Genomic DNA, 17,936 nt, shown 5'->3' with positions numbered 1-17,936 from the left:
AGGATAGATGTTGCGACCTCCTGCAGTTACAGGGAAAAATCCCTGGGGAGGAGGTTAGTTGAGTGGGGTGGGATGAGTGAACCAGAGCTGCAGAGGGAACAGTCTCTGTGGAATGCCTATAAATATACTTACACCTCCTCCCTCAACTTCATCCAGATCCTACAGCATGGAATCAGGCTCTTCGTTCCAGTTCATCCATGCCAACCAAGATGCCCTATCTACGCTAGACCGATTTACTTGCGTTTGGCCCATATACCTTTTAAACTTTTCCTATCCATGTTCAAATGTCTTTTAAATGTTATTATACCCGCTCCAAAAAATTCCTCTGACAACCCATTCCAAATACATACCAATCTCTGTATGACATTCAAGTTGCCCCTCAGATTCCTATTAAATCTTTTGCTTCTCACTTTAAACCTATGCCCTCCTGGGAAAAAAAGATTCTGTGCATTCATCCTGTCTATGCCCCTCATAATTATATGCACTTCTATAAGATCATCCCCAAGCCTCCTCTGTTCTTGTCTTCCCAACCTCTCCCTATAACTCAATTCCTCGAGTCCTGGCAACATCCTCGTAAATCTCTTTTGCACTCTTTCTAGCTTAATGGCTTATGTTACCAAAGTAAACATAATACTCCAAGTGCAGCCTCACCAATGTCTTGTACAATTGCAATATAACGTCCCAATATTGATACACTACACCCTAACTGATGAAGGCCAGCATGGTAGGTCTCCTTCACCAATCTGTCCACCTGTGATACTACTTTCATAGAAGAATGTATTATACTCCAAGGGCCCTCTGTTCTACAACAATCCCCAGAAAAATGCAGACCTTGGACTCTTGCTAACTCCTTTTCAAAAAGCCTCTTGCGTGCCAAACATCCATTTACTTGCAAACAACTTATTCCAATTATCTTTTTCAATCTCCTCTCTAGTATCATCAAAGTTTGCCTTGCCCCAATTTAACTAAAAGACCAGTTCTGTCCTTTTCCATATCAATCTCCTGGGGTTACCATTGATCATTTTAAAACGAATGGATCTAGGGTCACCGGTCCCAAATGTTCCACCACCTGCACTTCACTCACTTGCTCTGCCCAATTTCCCAAGAGTAGGTCAAGCCTTACCTTCCTAGTAGGGTCATCTATATACTACCCAAGAAATCTTTCCTGAATACAGTCAACACATTCAACCCCATCTAAGCCCTCTAATTCATTTTTGAGTACAGATCCACACTTTGTAAGTAACATGGCAGGCAATTTAAGTAAAACAGGATTTTATAAACCAAGCAGAAATAAATAATCAGTTAATTGGTGTGTTTGATAGCTCCTTGGGTGACTCTAAAGGAAGTAGCGTTGGAGTAGGCATGGTCACTGCAGGTTTTTCTGGCTAGGAATAGATAACTAAGAATGGAACGAGAAAAAAAGCTATTTCCATCTAGGTAGAAAATTCGAAATAGAATAGAGTCTACTGTACCCAGGACTCCATGTAGCAGAGCTACTTGCAAGAGCAGTGCAATGCAAAAGTATCATCAAAGCAGTCTTGATATTTTACCTGATTTGTGACATCTTCTACAACGTGTATAAATTGCTCAAGTTCTCGGTCCATGGACACATAGTCTAGCATCAATTTTTCCATTTTGCTTACTTCTTCTGCACTGCCTGGAAAATAAAACACAACAAAATATTATTCCATAAACTGCTAGTTCAACCAGCTGTTTTGAATGAGGTTCCACTGCAACATCCACAATTTAACAGCCAGCAAAGCCCTGCCCAAATTTTACCAGCAACATAACATAACATAACAACACTTTATTGTCACTCGGCTTTTTACACCGAACGAAATTTCAGCAGTCACACAAAACACAGCAAAAAAGAAAAGAACACAGGACACCCGACCCCAACACAAACATCCATCACAGTGACTCCAAACACCCCCTCACTGTGATGGAGGCAACAAAACTTCCCCTCTCTTCCCCCCGCACCCACGGACAGGCAGCTCGACCCCTACCGAGGCAAACGACACGCACAGCCCCCGCAAGGCCCCGCGGCCGATCCGCCCTGGGCACCGAAACGTCCCGCGGCCGCACCGGGCGATGTTAAGTCCAGCGGCCGAGCCGCACCGGGCACTGAAACGTCCCGCGGCCGAGCCGCACCGGGCGATGTTAAGTCCAGCGGCCGAGCCGCACCGGGCACTGAAACGTCCCGCGGCCGAGCCGCACCGGGCACTGAAACGTCCCGCGGCCGAGCCGCACCGGGCGATGTTAAGTCCAGCGGCCAAGCCGCGCCGGGCACCGAAACGTCCCGCGGCCGAGCCGCGCTGTCGATGTTAAGTCCAGCGGCCGAGCCGCGCCGGGCACCGAAACGTCCCGCGGCCGAGCCGCGCTGTCGATGTTAAGTCCAGCGGCCGAGCCGCACCGGGCACTGAAACGTCCCGCGGCCGAGCCGCGCTGGCGATGTTAAGTCCAGCGGCCAAGCCGCGCCGGGCACCGAAACGTCCCGCGGCCGAGCCGCGCTGTCGATGTTAAGCCCAGCGGCCGAGCCGCACCGGGCACTGAAACGTCCCGCGGCCGAGCCGCACCGGGCACTGAAACGTCCCGCGGCCGAGCCGCACCGGGCACTGAAACGTCCCGCGGCCGAGCCGCGCTGGCGATGTTAAGTCCAGCGGCCGAGCCGCACCGGCGATGGAAGGCCCCGCGGGCGAGCTGCGCCCCGGGGAAGAGACCTAATAAAAGAAAGGTTTCCCCCGCCCCGCCCCACCCCACACCCACACCCCACCCCCCCACCACACATACACAGCCAAAAACAGAAACAAAAACCATCCCAACACCGACACAAACAAAAAAAAAGAAAAAAAGACAAACAGACTGCTAGAGAGCCGCAACCGTTAGGCGCAGCCACTTGCCACTTGTCAAAACTGTCAAGAAGTTTCCATGCCCCCTTCACATTCAAAAGCATGAAACAATCAAAAATGAAACAAACAAAATGAACATTTGAAAGTTACCAAACAAAAAAGAAACATTTCCAGATCCTAGCCAAGAAATCATCCAAGCATGATCAGGATTTTAAAATTCAATATTATGTTGGAGTCCCAAACTTGCCAGTTGTTACAAGGGTAGAAGCAAGTAGTTCCATGTGGAACTGCCAGCCTTTCCTATTGTTCAGCCCATATTTATCCAATGTTGGTATTTTGGGGCATAGAATTCTGATTTCAGAAACTGTCACATTAAATTTTTCACACAAAGGGTGGTGGGTGTATGGAACAAGCTGCCAGAGCATATTGTTGAGGTTGGGACTATCTCAACGTTTAAGAAACATTTAGAAAAGTACATGGATAGGACAGGTTTGGAGAAATATGGACCAAAACGTGGGCAGGTAGGACTAGTGTAGCTGGAACATGTTGGCTGCTGTGGGCAAGTTGGGCCGAAGGGCCTGTTTCCACACTGTATCACTCTATGACTCTGTGACTAAGTGATCTACTTAGATACTTTCCACGGTTCTCTTAAACATTTCTCTCTGATATGAAAAGTTTCTGAGAACAGTTATCATCAATATACAGAAACATTCTGGAGTAACATAAAATACCAGAAAATAATCAGAAGTCTCCAAATAAACAGAACTGGGATTCTGATTATCATTCTAAATAATAATTAGGTCTTTCAACTAATTCAGACTGGCGATCAAATTCTTTGTCAGTTTACTTAAGAATTTTTTAAAAACTTAACATTGATTAATGCCTCCATATTTAGATACAATACACCATGAATAACACCACAAAGATTTGTTTGTCGATATAACAATAGACACAAAGTGTTCGAGTAATTCAGAGGGTCAGACAATATCTCTGGAGAACATGAATAGGTGATACTTCGGGTTGGGACGCTTCGTCAGAGATCCTGCCTGACCTGCTGAGATACTCCTGCACTTTGTAGGGTTTTTTTTTGTAAACTCGCATCTGCATTTCCTCGTTTCTACAGTATAAAAAAGAGGCCATCAAATGTCAATATGTCTGTTCCTTCCAGCAATTCATTAAATATTAAACGTGTCTTCTATACAAATTTTCAAGTATACCCCAGAGATTGGAAAGTGTTCCATTCACAGAGGAAGGAGAGAGTCCAGCCATTTAACATTAACCACACTTAATAAGGTCAAGAAAGCCAATCACAATGCTTTGCCCTTCTGTATCAAAGATGGGCAATTAAATTGCTTTTCCTGGCGAGAATTCATTGGCTCATAAAAAAATTAAAGCGATTTGTCTTAAAACTAATGATTAGATTTTATGGTTTTAAAAGAACATTGCACCAGAATTAATCACATAGAAGTTAATACAGAGACTCCAATAATGAAAAAGGCCACACGCCTAACTCATCCATCCTCATATTAACATAATCCTAATCCCATATCCTTGCCCTCATCCTTTAATTTCACTTTCCTGCAACTACCTGTGTGAATTTTAAATGAACTATCTCATTGCTTCAATCACTAACACTTGCAATACAATTCTCATCTTCACAGCAACCTCTGCCCGGCAACTTACTTCCCACCTCACCATCCATAGTTTTTTTCTGCTCAGTCCAAACCTCACACTTATTCACATACCTTTGTGAATCTAAAAAAAAGGGATAGGTATACACTTACAGGGATAAGGATTGAGTTCACTAAATACAGCTTAACAGGATAAAAAGTTTCACTTGGCAAAAACAGGATTAAATAAAATCTCACTTATAATATTAGATGTTGCAATACAAGTCCTCTCCAGTTTATGATCGCTTATCTAAGTATACCCCGTCGGGAAACCAGAACATGCATTTGCCAGGTGGTGTGGGGTGGCGGGCATCCTATTCCTTGTGGGAACTCAGTTCACAGCCACATTTCCAACTTGTGAACTTAAGAGTTACAAACAATTCACAAGAAATAAACCAATAGTCAAGACAATTCATGTGTTTAGTTGTCATGTGTACTGGGATAACAACAATGAAATTCTTACTTGCTGAAACCCTATTGCAACATGGGGACAATCTGTGCAAGGTTTGCTTAACAGGAGTGCCCTCTGGTGGAGTTAAGCACATCAATCTTTGCTATCCAATCCATGAAAGGTTTCGATTTTCAGTTACAAAAAAAATCCAATATAGAGTACCCTCCAAACTGTTTGAGACAAAGACCCATCATTGATTTATTTGCCTCTGTACTCTGTACTTGAGATTTGTATAGGTAAAATCACATGTGGTTAAAGTTCACATTGTCAGATTTTAATAAAGGCCGTTTTTATACATTTTGATTTCACCATGTAGAAATTACAGCAGTGTTTATACATTGTCCCCCCATTTCAGGACACCGTAATGCTTGGGACACATGGCTTCACAGGCGTTTGTGATTGCTCAGGTGTGTTTAATTGCCTCCTTAATGCAGGTATAAGAGAGCTCTCAACACCTAGTCTTCCCTCCAGTCTTTCCATTACCTTTGGAAACTTTTATTGCTGTTTATCAACATGAGGACCAAAGTTGTGCCAATGAAAGTCAAAGAAGCCATTATGAGACTGAGAAACAAGAATAAAACTGTTAAGACCACACCTGGAGTATTGCGTACAGTTTTGGTCTCCTAATCTGAGGAAAGACATTCTTACCATAGAGGGAGTACAGAGGAGGTTCACCAGATTGATTCCTGGGATGGCAGGACTTTCATATGAAGAAAGACTGGATAGACTCGGCTTGTACTAGCTGGAATTTAGAAGATTGAGGGGGGATCTTATAGAAACTTACAAAATTCTTAAGGGTTTGGACAGGCTAGATGCAGGAAGATTGTTCCCGATGTTGGGGAAGTCCAGAACAAGGGGTCACAGTTCAAGGATAAGAGGGAAGTCTTTTAGGACCGAGATGAGAACGTTTTTTTTCACACAGAGAGTGGTGAATCTGTGGAATTCTCTGCCACAGAAGGTCAAGTCAAGTCAAGTCAATTTTATTTGTATAGCACATTTAAAAACAACCCACGTTGACCAAAGTGCTGCACATCTTGTGGCTAAAGGGATCAGGGGGTATGGAGAGAAGGCAGGTACAGGATACTGAGTTGGATGATCAGCCATGATCATATTGAATGGCGGTGCAGGCTCGAAGGGCCGAATGGCCTACTCCTGCACCTATTTTCTATGTTTCTATGTTTCTAAGAGACATCAGCCAAACCTTAGGCTTACCAACATCAACTGTTTGCAACATCATTAAGAAGAAAGAGAGCACTGGTGAGCTTACTAATTACAAAGGGACTGGCAGGCCAAGGAAGACCTCCACAGCTGGTGATATCTCTCTATAATAAAGAAAAATCCCCAAACACATGTCCAACAGATTAGAAATACTCTTCAGGAGTCAGATGTGTAGTTGTCAATGACCACTGTCCGCAGAAGACTTCATGAACAGAAATACAGAGGCTTCAATGCAAGATGCAAACCACTGGTTAGCCGCAAAAATAGGATGGCCAGGTTACAGTTTGCCAAGAAGTACTTAAAAGAGCAACCACAGTTCTGGAAAAAGGTCTTGTGGACAGATGAGACAAAGATTAACTTATATCAGAGTGATAGCAAAGTATGGAGGAGAGAAGGAACTAACTGCCCAAGATACAAAGCATGCCACCTCATCTGTGAAACACGGTGGTGGGGGTGTTATGGCCTGGGCATGTATGGCTGCTGCAGGTACTGACTCACTTATCGTCATTGATGACAGTAGTAGCATAATGAATTCTGAAGTGTATAGACACATCCTATCTGCTCAAGTTCAAACAAATGCCTCAAAACACATTGGGCGGCGGTTCATTCTACATCAAGACAATGATCCGAAACATACTGCTAAAGCAACAAAGGAGTTTTTCAAAGCTAAAAAAATGGTCAATTCTTGAGTGGCCAAGTCAATCGCCCGATCTGAACCCAATTGAGCATGCCTTTCATATGCTGAAGAGAAAACCGACGAGGACTATCCCCCAAAACAAGCATAAGCTAAAGATGGCTGCAATACAGGCCTGGCAGAGCATTACCAGAGAAGACACCCAGTAACTGGTGATGTTCATGAATCACAGACTTCAAGCAGTCATTGTATGCAAAGGATATGCACCAAAATACTAAACATGACTACTTTCATTTACGACATTGCTGTGTCCCAAACATTATGGTGCCCTGAAATGGGGGGACTATGTATAAACACTATTGTAATTTCTACATGGTGAAGCCAAAAAGTATAAAAATGGCCTTTATTAAAATCTGACAATGTGCACTTTAACCATGTGATTTTTTCTATTACAAATCTCAAATTGTGGAGTACAGAGGCAAATAAATAAATGATGGGTCTTTGTCCCAAACATTGTGGAGGGCACTGTGGCACCTAAACCACTCAAGACGTACTCCAAAGACGTGCGGGTATGTAGGTTAATTTGACTGGGTAAATGTAAAAAAATTGTCCCTAGTGTGTGTAGGATAGTGTTAATGTGCGGGGATCGCTGGGCGGCACGGACTTGGAGGGCCGAAAAGGCCTGTTTCCGGCTGTATATATATGATATGATATGAAGTGAGTAAAGGTTTATATGAAATTTCAACTGTCGTGACAACTTTTAATAACATAAAAAGGCAAGTATGGCCATTTGGGCACATGTTATCAAAGGTTTGAGAGGGAACTGAAAAGTGGGATTAGCTGGCTTTTCGAAACTTGAAAATCTAAAACTGGAGATGTTGGAAATCTGAAATAAAAACAGAGAATGCTGGAAACCCTCTGGAGGTCCATGGAAAAAGAACCAGAAACATGATAACCAACCAGAAACACCGCTGATTCATTCCCTCCACAGATGCTGCCTGGCCCACTGAGATACTCCAGCACTTTGTGTTCTATTCAAGATTCCAGGATCTGCAGTTCCTTGTGTCTCCAATGTATCAGATGGCTACTTTTGTATGGATAGCTGTTTTGTATCAGATGGCTAATTTTGTATGGATAGTGTTTCCTATTTCTAAATCATGACCATGGAAACAAGACTAGTAATATTGGGGAGAAAAGGCGGAATAAAATTCAATTTAAAATCATAATAACCTGCTACAACCTGCATTTCTTTTGAATCATAAAAAGAATTGTTAAGGAAGGTTGCTATTTTAGTCTCGATTGCTTCTATTGTGTGAAAAAATACATAAATAACTTCAGCCACATTTGTATTACAAAGATGTTACACTAATGAAGTTATATGAAGGAAAGTCTTAGCAAGTCAAAATCTCGATAAAAGTGTATATAGACAATCCAGGATATTATTCCCCTTTCTCAAACCTATCCACATGAAGCTAGAGATTGTCAGCCCATTCTGAACTATGCAAATGTTTTCCAGTGTTTGTTTAACCTACAGCTATTTAATTGAAAATGTCCAATTTTAATAAGCAGTCTTTCAATGAGCAGGAAGGCAGTTTTTGCCCAACTAATCCAAGATAAACATGAATTTTGCTGCCAGAGGCAACAGCATCTGTTTTCACACACTATAATTCCTCTGATGGAAATATGAATGTACTTTATTCACAGAACATATCTTGAAAATATCCTATATTCAACACGAGTTGCTTAGCAATTTTTCCCCAATTTGATATTTCAATATTTAGCAAGATGTTATCCATTTTACCCATAACAATTGACAAATACTAAGTTCATCTTTAATATTAGATTTTTAAAACATTTCAAAAATGTCTGTTATATCTTACACGATATCCTGTGTGAAACATTACCTGCTAACAGCAAAGGCTCAATCTGTGTAACTCGAAACAGGCTCCAAAATAGTACACTTCATGCTTTAAAAATATTAATTGATCGGTTCATTGTGTTTTCCAATGAAACAGGGAGGGGTTTACTAAAAATAAAGGAAAGCGGAAAGGAGTGGGGATGGGAAGATGCGACGTAGTGGGATCACATTAAAGATGGTGGAAATGGAGGCTGGTGGGTTGAAAGGCAAGGACTGGGCAACTCTATTCTTTTCTGTCAGGGGGAGGAGCAGCAAGAGCATAACAATGGGACACAGATGAAAGAAAGAGGATATCTCAGATGTCCTAGAATGGAAAACCTTGGGAGATGTGGCAGAGAAGGAGAAATTGTGAGATGCAATGGCGTATTTGCACGAGACAACATGGGAGGAGGTGTAGTCCAGATAACTGTGGGAGTTGGTGGGTTTGTACTTGACATCACTTGATAATCTGTCTCATGTGATGGAGCAGAGAGAACAAGAAAGGGGAGAGTGGAGTCAGAGATTGCTCGTGAATTTGAGAGCAGGTTGGAAGTAAATAAAATGAACACGTTCTGCACGATTGCAGGAGATTGTCCCGGTGCAGTTGTTGATGTAACAGAGAGTTGGGGGATGGTACCAGCGTATGTTTGGATCAAGAACTGTTTGTAAGACGGTGTTGGAGCAATAAATTGAAGGCATTAATAAATTTCATCATTGATGTCTGCATTCGCCGAGAGACAGCTCCTGAAATATGGTAAGTGATCCATATATTCCAGCGCCTTGCCATGAGCCTTTAGTGACAGAGGGAAGCCGTCACACCGGGGAAGGGGTTGCTAGCAGACTTTTGTAGAATGTGAGCTGGGTTCAGGAATGTAGTGTTGCTGAAGTTTTCTCATTAGTTCTAAAAATTAGTTCCCCTTCTGCAAGAGGATTTTTGGAGGTGAGGTGCAATGAGAAAGATTGAGAAATCTGTTGAGGCAAAGACGCAGCCTTTTTTTACTTCACTCTGATTGACTCTCTTGTACACCATGGTCACTAAAATGGCTTGCGTGATGTCATGAAACAACATTAGATGGCAATGATTTTCAGTGGGCAGCCAAATTTGATGTGTGTTTCGCAATTCCTCCTGACTGACGGAGTCAAAAACTTCAGCGAGATTTAAAAAAAACACCTACAAAAGGCTGATGTTAGACCCTGCACTTTTCATGGAGTTGTTGTGCATCACGTTTACTGTGGCTCTGAATAGAAAGATTTCACACTGCAATTGAGTAAGCGCCGCTTTAAGCACTGGGAAGACGTGATTCAGAAGTGGTGACTTGCGTGTGTCGGTCAGCAAAAAATCCGCTCCGTTGTTACTACAGTCAGACCTGTTTCCTTTGATGATTGTCTTGATTTTGGCATATCTGAGCTCCCATGGCCAACCTCTTCCCAGACGTGGACAACGAGATTCTCAATTAATGATAAAAGCTGTTCATTTCTGTGTTTTAGGATTTCATTTGAGATACTATCTGTTCCCAAGGCCCAGTTGCATTTTATCTGGTATTTGGCCTTTTTTAACTTATTTTCAGTCAGGTGTGACAGTAAGGCTGACCTTCAATCACTCCAGAAATTTTAATTCTGTGATTTGTACTAATTGCTGACACAGAAAGTTGTCTCCTACTAGTTTATTGACAAAATACATTTGCTTTTAGCAAATATGCTCCTTAAAGTTTAAAAACAGCAAGCATATTCAAATTCAGTTTGGTTTACATGTGATTACTTTGTATAATCCACACCTACATATTTGCCTTGCCCTCAAGGCTCATCACAACAAACAAAGAATTTATAACACTATACATAAACATAGCTCATGTCTTTTGCAGTGAGACTTGACCAAGTGTGACTGGTTCACACAGACACAAACCATCATGAAAATCTTGCTAAATCTGCCAAACCAAGTCAAGGAAGTTGGAATATCAAAGAACACTGCAACCAAAAAACATTAAAGTTTTTTTCCAGGTTGCCTTGGCACCACAGTCATGCAGACGCTACCGTGATATCAAAGGCCATGACTCTCACCTTATCTTTGGAATTAAGCAATTTTGCATCAGTGAATTGGTTTCCAGTGAGCAAATGTTGCTTATAAACACTGTCAAAGACAGTTTCCATCACTTTATTAATGGCCGAGAGTAGACTGCTTGGGCAAGTCATCAGCCAGAGTAGATATGTCCTGTTTTTTTGTGAACAGGGCAAACCCAGGTAACTTTGGAACAGGTTGTCAGATAAATGCCTGTGTTGTATCTATACTGGAACAGTTTGCCTGCAGATGCAGCTGGTTCTGGACATTAGTTCTTCAGTATTAGTGCTGTAATGTGGTTCAACCCCACAACCTTTGCAATGTAAAACTTCTCATCAATGTGGACTCTTTATCTCCAGACGTTGTCTGACTTGCTGAGTTTCTCCAGCAGCTCGTTTCTTTTTGTTCCAGATTCCAGCATCTGCAAGCTCTCATGTCCCATCTATTCAGCAATGATGGCTTAAATGGGATTCAGGGTGAAAATGCAAAAAAAAATCAACATATTGCATCAGGATTGTTTGTAAACTTTCAATTCCATATAGGACAGCATTATTATTCCAGGGAGGAAGAACTCTTTCTATCTTGGGGCACTTCAGAACTTACACAAAGGCATGCTGGCAAGTCTGACAGAAAGCACTGGTTCCACCAATTCTTCCAGATCGATAAACATTACTGCCAGAAACCAAGGCTTCATTTAAAATTTAATGTTAACATTAGATTCAAGTTTGGAGAGTAAAAAAACATCTCTTATTGCAAGAACTTATATCATTGTCAATACTGCCCTCTGCTGAAAAATACTGAAAGAACCTCATTGAGTCAGAATCAACACAGAAACAGGCCCTTCAGCCCAGAGTCCAATCCAACTATCAGCCATCTATTTGCACTAATCCTGCATTAAACCCCTTTTTATTTAATCCCCCTCACACATTCTCAACAACTCCCTAGATTCTACCATTCACCTACGCACTTGAGCAATTTAGAGTGGCCAAGTAAACTATCAACCCTCACATCTTTGGGATGTGGGAGGAAACCTCTATGGTCACATTATTTTAACATTTCCAATGAAAGACTGATGCAAACAGTAAAATGTTTTATTTAAAAGCCAGTTGAACATATTCAACTACTTCCATAACAGCATTAGAAAGAGAAACAGAAGGCCACTAGGCCTCCGCACTTGCCTGCCAGTCAGTAAGATCATGGCTGAAATTCTGTCTTATGCTCCTTTTGTACCTTCCTCAATTCACTAAGTGTTTGTTAAAAAAAAAACGTTTTCAACTTTGATTACAATTAAATACCTCTCTGATGCAGTGAATTCCATCAGTCTACATCCCTTTGCATGAAGAAATTTATCTTAATTTCAGCCTTAATGGTGATCTTTTACCCCAAGAATATGACCTTTAGTTCTGGACACAGGTTCTGGACTCGCTCGCTGGAGGAAAAGTTTCACAGCATCTTCCAAATCAATTCCTTTCAGAATCTCATATCTCAATGATACTCGTACAAAATCATGAGAGGAATAGATCAGGTAGGTGCACAGAATATCTTGCCCAGAGTAGGGGAATAGTGGACCAGAGGACATAGGTTCAAGGTGAAGGGGAATAGATTTAATAGGAATCCGAGAGGTAACTTTTTCACACAAAGGGTGGTGGGTGTATGGAACAAGCTGCTAGAGGAGGTAGTTGAGGCTGGAACTATCCCATCGTTTAAGAAACAGTTAGACAGGTACATGGATAGGGCAGGTTTGGAGGGATATGGACCAAGCGCAGGCAAGTGGGAGGCTTGCCTGCAGTCCGTCTGTCTTTTGTGTTTTTTGTTGTTTTTGTCTCAATTGTAGTGTTAATATGATGTAGTGTTGTATGTTATGTTTGGGGGGGGGGGGTGGGAGGGAACGGGAACTGTAACTGTAACATTCTCTCTCCAGAACGGAGACGCGACCTTTGTTCTGTATCGTGTCTCCGTTCCCGTTGCGGCCTACCACCGGCCATGCACCTGGGACCACCTGGGTCTCTGGTTCGCAGAGCCCGCGGTCCGGACTCACCACCTGCGGCGCTGGCTGCCTGCGAATGCTGCGGGAACGGCTGCGACTCGTCTCCGGAGGCTCCGGCGCGGGCCGCGTGGACGTCGGAAGCCCGCAGGCCCCTGGATGGGGGCCGACATCGGGAGCTCCGGCAGCGGCAGAGGCAACGTGTCCGCCCGCCCCGAATCGCGGGGCTTGGGTCGGCCCGCCACGGACCTTTCACCATCTGGCGTGGCCTGAAATAGGCCGCGGGATTTTTTTTCACCGCCCAGCGGAGGCTTCAATATCGGGAGCCCCGACCGCCCCGACGTGGCAACTCCAACAGCCTGACCGCGGGACAAGACGGCAGGGAAGAGAAAAAGACATTCTGGCCTTCCATCACAGTGAGGAGGGACTGGAGGAGACTCACTGTGATGGATGTTTCTTTTTGTTTGGTGTTAGTTGTGATTGTATGTGTTATTGCATTTTTATTGATTAATCTTATTGGTCTTATTGTTCAACTGCGGGTAATGTTTCATTTTACTACACATTTATGTGTATGTAACAAATAAACGACTATTGATTGAGAGTAGCTGGGACATTGTTGGCCGGTGTGGGCAAGTTGGGCCAAAGGGCCTGTTTCCACACTGTATCATTCTATGACTCTATCATTTCTCATTCTTCTAAACTTCAGTAAATATAAAACAAATTTGCTCAATCTCCTTTCTTCCCAGCAATTCATCTTATGAATTTATGCTGCATATACTTCAGGCCAAAGATGACTTTCTTTTGGCAGCAAAATTAAAACTAGAGTTCCTCACATAAAATCTCACCTTAGCCTTATCCAGTCTCAGCAAAACTTGTTTACGTACACCAACTCCTTATTAAAAGCACCAATATACAAATTGCTTTCCCAAATAATCCAAATATCTGCATGCTTAAATTCTGTGTTATGAACCAGATTACCCTATGCACCAGTATTTACTTATTTCTTATCATTTAAAAACTATTCATTTTTTCTATTTTTCGTACTGAAGAGCATATCCTCCCGTTTTCCCACATTCCATTCCATCCGACATCTATCTTTATGTCCACTTTCTTAACTGTCTGTATTTCTTTGCATTGCCTCATGGTTCTTTTGCATTGAAAAATCAGCAAATTTGTTTGCCAAATGTCAACTTTTCAAATCATATCATTATTGTGAGTTCATAACAGAGACCCCAGAACTGATCCCTGAGCCACCCCAGATCAACTTATAATAAAATCGGTTCCATCACACTTGCCTTCATGCTCTGTAAGCGCTAGTGCGACGTCAGTTGTAACCTCAATTCCAGTATTGATCGACACGTGACATGTTTTCAGCGAGGACAATGCCGCATCCACAGAGCTGAAGGAAATCACAGGCATGATGGACGAATGCCCAGGCATTTTGTTTAAGTGTCGACCTGTGCACAGCAATATTAGCTAATTAAACAGTGGATTTAACTGAAATTTGTAATTCACATAGTCCTCTTTAATGTAATGATTATTTTCCACAAATGCCATTGGAATATACGTCCAAATAAAGTTACATACAGAAGAACACCCTACAAATTCCTCCAAGTTGCCATTCTGACATAGTCATAGAGTAATAGTATGGAAACAGGCCCTTCGGCCCAACTTGCCCACACGTCCCAGCCACACTAGTCCCAACTGCCCGCGTTTGGTCCCTGTCCCATCAAACCTGTCCTATCCATGTTAGACACAAAAAGCTGGAGTAACTCAGCGGGACGGGCAGCATCTCTGGAGAGAAGAAATGGGTGACATTTCAGTGTCCTATCGATGTACCTGTCTAACTATTTCTTAAATGTTGGGATAATACCTGCCTCAACTACCTCCTCTAGCAGCAAGTTCCATACACCCATCAGCCTTTGTGTGAAAATGTTACCCCTCAGATTCCTATTAAATCATTTCCCTTCCACATTAAACCTATGTCCTCTGGAACTCGATTTTCCTACTATATATATGGGCAAGAGACTGTGTGTCTACCCGATCTATTCCTCTCATGATTTTATACATCTCGATAAGATCACCCCTTATCCTCCTGCGCTCCAAGGAATAGAGTCCCGGCCTACTCAACCTCACCCTATAGCTCAGACCCTCTAGACCTGGCAACATCCTTGTAAATCTTCTCTGTACCCTGTAGACTTGGAAAGATGCCATTCATTCAATGTCAAAGGAACTCCCTGCCCACCAGCACCATGGAAGTATTTACAGATAGAGTGCACTGGTTCAAGGCAGCAGCTCTCCTCCACTTCTCAAGGACAACAAGGATGGGAAATAAACACCGAATCCATTCATGAAAGTAAATCATTTTCTTCACAGCACGTATTACAATCATTGTTAAAAATTGTAAGCGCTGACCTGCAAATTAAAATGAAAATAACATGAAGCCACGCAAATCTATGGTTGCACTCCGCATTGGTGGTTCTCTTGGAATATTTTCCTGGACATCTGACCGCGCTAACCTGTTTCACTCATTCATGGACAGCGCCTTGCTCTGGAATACTGGAGAACATTGGTCATTCCAGACAGTGCCTTTCACCACCTTCATGCTTTACCAGCTACCGCTGATATTTCTGTGTGTGTGTGAGTGTCTGAGAACAGCTCCCACAGGACAAAGTTCTGTGTTATACTGCTGTTCAGAACACATGTCATCATGACCAATGGCAGGCAGTGGCGAGTGGAGTGCAGCAAGACTCGATGTTGGGACCGCAACTATTTATCATATATATTAATGATTTGGATGAGGGAATTAGAAGTAACACTAGCAATTTTGCAGATGACACAAAGCTGGGTGGCAGTGTGAACTGCGAAAAGGATGTTAGGAGGTTGCAGGGTGACCTGGACAAGTTGAGTGAGTGGGCAGATGCATGGCAGATGCAGTATAATGTAGATAAATGTGAGGTTATCCACTTTGGCAGCAAAAACAAGGAGGCAGATTATTATCTCAATGGTGTCAGGTTAGGTAAGGGGAAGTGCAGCGAGACCTGGGTGTCCTTGTACACCAGTCACTAAAAGTTGGCGTGCAGGTACAGCAGGCAGTGAAGAAAGCTAATGGAATGTTGGCCTTCGTAACGAGAGGATTTCAGTATAGGAGTAAAGAGGTTCTTCTGCAGTTGTATAGGGCCCTGGTGAGACCACATCTGGAGTATTGTGTACAGTTTTGGTCTCCTAACTTGAGGAAGGGCATCCTTGTAATTGAGGCAGTGCAGCGTAGGTTCACAAGATTGATCCCTAGGATGGCGGGACTGTCATATGAGGAAAGATTGAAAAGACTAGGCTTGTATTCACTAGAGTTTAGAAGGATGAGAGGGGATCTTATAGACATAAAATTATAAAAGGACTGGACAAGCTAGATGCAGGAAAAAAATTCCCAATGTTGGGCAAGTCCAGAACCAGGGGCCACAGTCTTAGAATAAAGGGGAGGCCATTTAAAACTGAGGTGAGAATGAACTGTTTCACCCAGAGAGTTGGGAATTTGTGGAATTCTCTGCCACAGAGGGCAGTGGAGGCATCATTAAGAAGGAGAGCACTGGTGAGCTTACTAATCGCAAAGGGACTGACAGGCCAAGGAAGACCTCCACAGCTGATGACAGAAGAATTCTCTCTATGATAAAAATCTCCAAACACCTGTCCAACAGAACAGAAAACACTCTTCAGGAGTCAGGTGTGGATTTGTCAATGACCACTGTCTGCAGAAGACGTCATGAACAGAAATACAGAGACTACATTGCAAGATGCAAACCACTGGTTAGCTGCAAAAATAGGATGGCCAGGTTAGAGTTTGCCAAGAAGTACTTAAAAGAGTAACCACAGTTCTGGACAAAGGTCTTGTGGACAGATGAAACAAAGATTAACTTATATCAGAGTGATCACCTAATCTGAACCCAATTGAGCATGCGAGGACTACCCCCCAAAACAAGCATAAGCTAAAGATGGCTGCAATACAGGCCTGGCAGAGCATCATCAGAGAAGACACCTGCAACTGGTGATGTCCATGAATCGCAGACTTCAAGCAATCATTGCATGCAAAGAATATGCAACAAAATACTAAACATGACTACTTCATTTACATGACATTGCTGTGTCCCAAACATTGTGGTGCCCTGACATGGAGGAGGAGGAGGAGGGGGGGGGGGGGAGGGGGGGGGGGGGCAATTACAGTTTTATTCTTGTTTCTCAATCTCATAATGGTTTCTTTGATTTTCATTGGCACAACTTTGGTCCTCATATTGATAAACAGCAATAAAAGTTTCCAAAGGTGATGGAAAGTCTGGAGGAAAAACTAGGTGCTGAGAGCTCTCTTATACCTGCATTAAGCAGGCATTTAAACACACCTGTGAAGCCATGTGTCCCAAACATTATGCATTCAATTATTAAGCATTTTGTTTAACCCAGTATCTGCAGCTCCTCCCTAAACAAATTTATACATTGTTTGCTTCTCTCCCACTGAATGTTGTTGCTTTCATCTCTGTCAACATCCTTTGTGCTTGTAAGATAGACACAAAAAGCTGGAGTAACTCAGCGGGACAGGCAGCATTTCTGGAGAGAAGGGAGTCTGAAGAAGGGTCTCGACCCGAAATGTCACCCAGTCCTTCTCTTCAGAGATGCTGCCGGTCCCGCTGAGTTACTCCAGCTTTTTGTGAATATCTTCAGTTTAAACCAGCATCTGCAGTTTCTTCCTACACATTATGAAAACTGCAACTCGGACCCTCGCTAAAGCCCTGCACATTTATTTGGCATTAGCACAGTGAAACACAGAAACACGGCTCACCCGCCTTCAGGTGCCACACAAATACTCGGCCTCGCCGCCTCTCTGTTCAAATGGCCGTCAGTGCGCCGAGCACCCTGGGACTTGTAGTTTAATACTTCCGCTTTCCCGTTTCCTAACTTCCGACACACGCTTCACGGAACTACAAATCCAGTAGTCTCCGTTTCCGCTTCCGGTGGGCAGTTCGTTCCCCTGGCCAATGGCGGACAGGTGTAAAGTCTTATGAGAGGAGGAGGGGTCATATTTACATAACACCTCTCATGGTTTCAGGACATCCTAAAGTACTTTCCAATTTTTAAATTTTTTTTCTTTTGAAGCGTGGGCACTATTAGAGGTTCAACATGATCGAAGC

General features: G+C 43.0%; 1 protein-coding gene across 3 annotated transcripts in view; it reads right to left on the bottom strand.

Moving 5' to 3' along the window:
* Positions 1 to 17,736, bottom strand: part of nsmce2 (NSE2 SUMO ligase component of SMC5/6 complex) — a 104,538-nt gene extending 86,802 nt beyond the window's left edge. Inside the window, exons 1-3 of one of the 3 annotated variants that reach the window (XM_078397741.1) lie at positions 17,588 to 17,736; positions 14,051 to 14,216; positions 1,551 to 1,653 (exon numbers count right to left, since the gene is read on the bottom strand). In XM_078397741.1, the coding sequence (XP_078253867.1) occupies positions 1,551 to 1,653; positions 14,051 to 14,199 (252 nt within the window). In that variant the 5' untranslated portion in view covers positions 14,200 to 14,216; positions 17,588 to 17,736. Of the gene's footprint in view, positions 1 to 1,550; positions 1,658 to 4,532; positions 4,562 to 14,050; positions 14,217 to 17,587 lie in introns of those variants that run through there. The other 2 variants (XM_078397742.1, XM_078397744.1) reach the window with 2 other exon arrangements.
* Positions 17,737 to 17,936: the final 200 nt, after the last annotated feature.

This window comes from Rhinoraja longicauda, chromosome 4 (genome assembly GCF_053455715.1).
Source record: "Rhinoraja longicauda isolate Sanriku21f chromosome 4, sRhiLon1.1, whole genome shotgun sequence".
In the NCBI taxonomy this organism is placed as follows: Eukaryota; Metazoa; Chordata; class Chondrichthyes; order Rajiformes; family Arhynchobatidae; genus Rhinoraja; species Rhinoraja longicauda.
The sequence above is the reverse complement of the archived record's forward strand: the minus strand, read 5'-3'. Positions and strand labels throughout refer to the sequence as shown.